This window comes from Pistacia vera, unplaced genomic scaffold (genome assembly GCF_008641045.1).
Source record: "Pistacia vera cultivar Batoury unplaced genomic scaffold, PisVer_v2 Contig443, whole genome shotgun sequence".
In the NCBI taxonomy this organism is placed as follows: Eukaryota; Viridiplantae; Streptophyta; class Magnoliopsida; order Sapindales; family Anacardiaceae; genus Pistacia; species Pistacia vera.
The window spans coordinates 72,932-75,761 of record NW_022196272.1 but is presented as its reverse complement, the minus strand read 5'-3'; the positions used below and the strand labels follow the sequence as shown (position 1 = coordinate 75,761).

General features: G+C 42.5%; 1 protein-coding gene across 1 annotated transcript; it reads right to left on the bottom strand.

The window, feature by feature from the left end:
• Positions 1–983: 983 nt before the first annotated feature.
• LOC116144379 (protein JINGUBANG-like) lies at positions 984–2,525 on the bottom strand. Its single transcript, XM_031429825.1, has one exon. The coding sequence runs from the start codon at positions 2,458–2,460 to the stop codon at positions 1,168–1,170; it is 1,293 nt and encodes a 430-aa protein (XP_031285685.1). The 5' UTR covers positions 2,461–2,525; the 3' UTR covers positions 984–1,167.
• Positions 2,526–2,830: the final 305 nt, after the last annotated feature.

Here is a 2,830-nt window from a genome sequence, read left to right as displayed (position 1 = left end):
TCAAAACCATCTATTTGCTCCTAAGTTCTTGCTCCCAAGAACCCGACGCCTCCGCCGTAGTCCTAGCCTCCGACAAGACTCTTGGTAATTCTTCTTCTCCTTAATTCTTATTAAATCTCTTTCAACCTTGCTGACTTGAGCGTCGGAGTGCCTACGGCAAACACCACCTCGGTGTTTTCCGGAAGCTTCACGCTTGCCCTTTCATGTGTGCAGGTCTAACGGATTATCAGTGACCTCAACCTCACGGGATCACACCCTATTTGCATGACGGTAGATTTTTTTCATCTACAATGTGCTTATTTTTAGTAGTTTAATACTAATAAACTAGTATGTGAATTATGCAACTTGCCGAATTCAAACAATTTAAACTTTTTTGTTGACCTGCTTAATCATAAATTATCTCTCTTAATCAAATATTAATTAAGGGCGCCTAGTACTTTGAAATGTGTGGATCTGGGAATCCATGGTTAGCCCCTAGAACGGATCCGAGTTCAAGGTCCCTTTAAGTTCCTTCCTGAAAATATGTACTAAAATCAAATTAAAGTATATCATAAACAAACTTATCTATAGATTCTTAATTTTTATTGGATCTTAAAAGTTAAAACCATGCACTATGCTTATAATTAATGGTGAGTAATAGACAGCTATATAAGTTGATAAAGTGACATTGATTTATCCCTTCGGTTATTTGGCGAATTCGGTAGATATCAAAATTTTGGTCTCCAATTGTATTAGTCAATCACCAACTCGTTGGTTCTTTGGGATTCAAAAGTGTGAATGGACGGCACATTGTCATAATGATAAATACAAATTATCAATTAAGACAACTACATATGTCACATCCTAGCCTTGGCCTGCTTAATTTCCTTATTACGGTAACAAAGAGGTGACATAAATTAAGTATATGCTATTCCACGATAACTTTAATGTATAATACAATTTTTTAACATTGAATTACTCTAAAGTTATGTGAACAAACTAAATAATGTACAAAGAATCAACCATAAACATTAGCCATCACGTTACTTCAAACATAATTTTCACTAAACAAACCACGAATTAACAAATTAAAAATACATGGTTGGTAAAATCTCCCAATCAAATCAAAAAATGTAAAGGAGAAAAACCTGTAACTCAATACTATATTTTCATATTATTGTTCTTATATTATAATTTCCATTTTTGCAAATCCAACGGGCTGCTGGGTTTCGACATCGACACCTGCCACACCTTGATCTCACCATCCAGACTGCCACTAAATACCGAAACGGTACCGTTCTGGTCATCTTCTCTAACTGCCGCCAACGTCTTCACTGGCTTCATGTGACCTTCCAAAATCGCCAGACAGCCGTACCTGCCGTCGTTACCTCGCTGCCAAATCCTGACTGTCTGATCAGCTGAACCACTCATTAGCAAGTCAGAGACGTTGATCAAACACAAAATCGCTTTATTATGACCTCGTAAAGCTCCCGTCACTACCATGTGATTCGCACTGTCCTCTTTCTCCCACACCAAGATCGAACGGTCACAAGCTCCGGAGAACAACACTGATCCGTCGTCGCTCAAGGCCAGAGCGTTCACGGCAGATTTGTGCTTCTCTAGAGTTGCCATCAACCCGTACCGCTTTTCGTTAAAAGCTTTGGCCCAAACCCGAATCCGCTTGTCAGCGGATCCCGTGTAAACGGCTCCGTCAGCGGAAACCGCCACGGCGTTGATGGCGTCCTCGTGCGCTTTAACAGACTCTGAACAACGGAGATCAGAGGCCTGCCATATTTTCAAACTCTTGTCCCAAGAAACCGAAAAGATCAAACCGTTATTAACGGTGAGACCGGTTACGGCGTCAGCATGTTCAATCCAGAGCTTCTTCCTGTGACGGCGGACGTTGACGTAGTTCTTCGGAAGTATACAACGGCGCAAACGGTCGTTAACAGTAGGGAGAGTAGTTTTGAGATTGTGACGTTTGCTCGGAGTTAACTGCCACACTCGGATCTTGCAGTCCTGGTGAGCAGTGAAGATTTTCCCATTGCAGAAAGTAATAGACTTGACGGAGCCAGAGGAGGAATCGTCATTGTTAAATGTATCGAGAACGGTCCACGTGGTACGATCGTAGACGTTGATTTCATGAGCGGAGGCGGCGTAGAGTAGGTTTTGGTGGACAGCGATGCAGCCGATAGGGAGCTTGGGCCTTGGCTTAAGTGAGGTTATGCAAACGTGAGAAGCTGAGAAGTTTGCAGTATCTTCTGGGGAGATTTTTTGGAGGGAAGGAATAGAGGGCAGCGTTTGAAGGGAGAGGTTGCTTTGTAGGCTACTGTAGCTAGAGTCGCTTATCGACGTGTAACTTCCGGTAATATCGGAGGAGCTGCTGGTGTCTGGGACGAGATGTTTTTGACTCTTCGGAAATGGGGCGGTAGAGTCGTTTGCGGTGGTGGTGCTTATCGCTAGCCATGACCGAACCCTCATGTTTATCTGTTTGAGAGAGCGAAAATAAAAGGCGTCTAAGAGATCAAAATTCGAAGAGAGTGAAGGGCGAGAGAAGAGTTATATAGGAACTTGAGAAAAAGAAGTAAGCAATAGAATCATGCCACGTGGAGGGGTATGTACGATTTGTCCGAGGTTAAGATCGGACATAAAAGGGTATGTTTATGAGTGGGTAATTGGGGAGGAACAGCGAATCAAATTTTGCGGCTTGTTAGACTAGAGGGGTCCGAAGGGTAGTGAAGCAAATTAAGAACAATGAGAAGTGGGACCCACATCCACCAGGAATATTTGCTTTACAGTAGAGAGAGGAGGGATGGCTAAACGCGTTATACGACAAAATAAAAGATGATAA

Bases quoted from the DNA above. Each gene is read 5' to 3' on its own strand.
- LOC116144379 (XM_031429825.1), bottom strand. From the start codon at position 2,460: ATGAGGGTTCGGTCATGGCTAGCGATAAGCACCACCACCGCAAACGAC.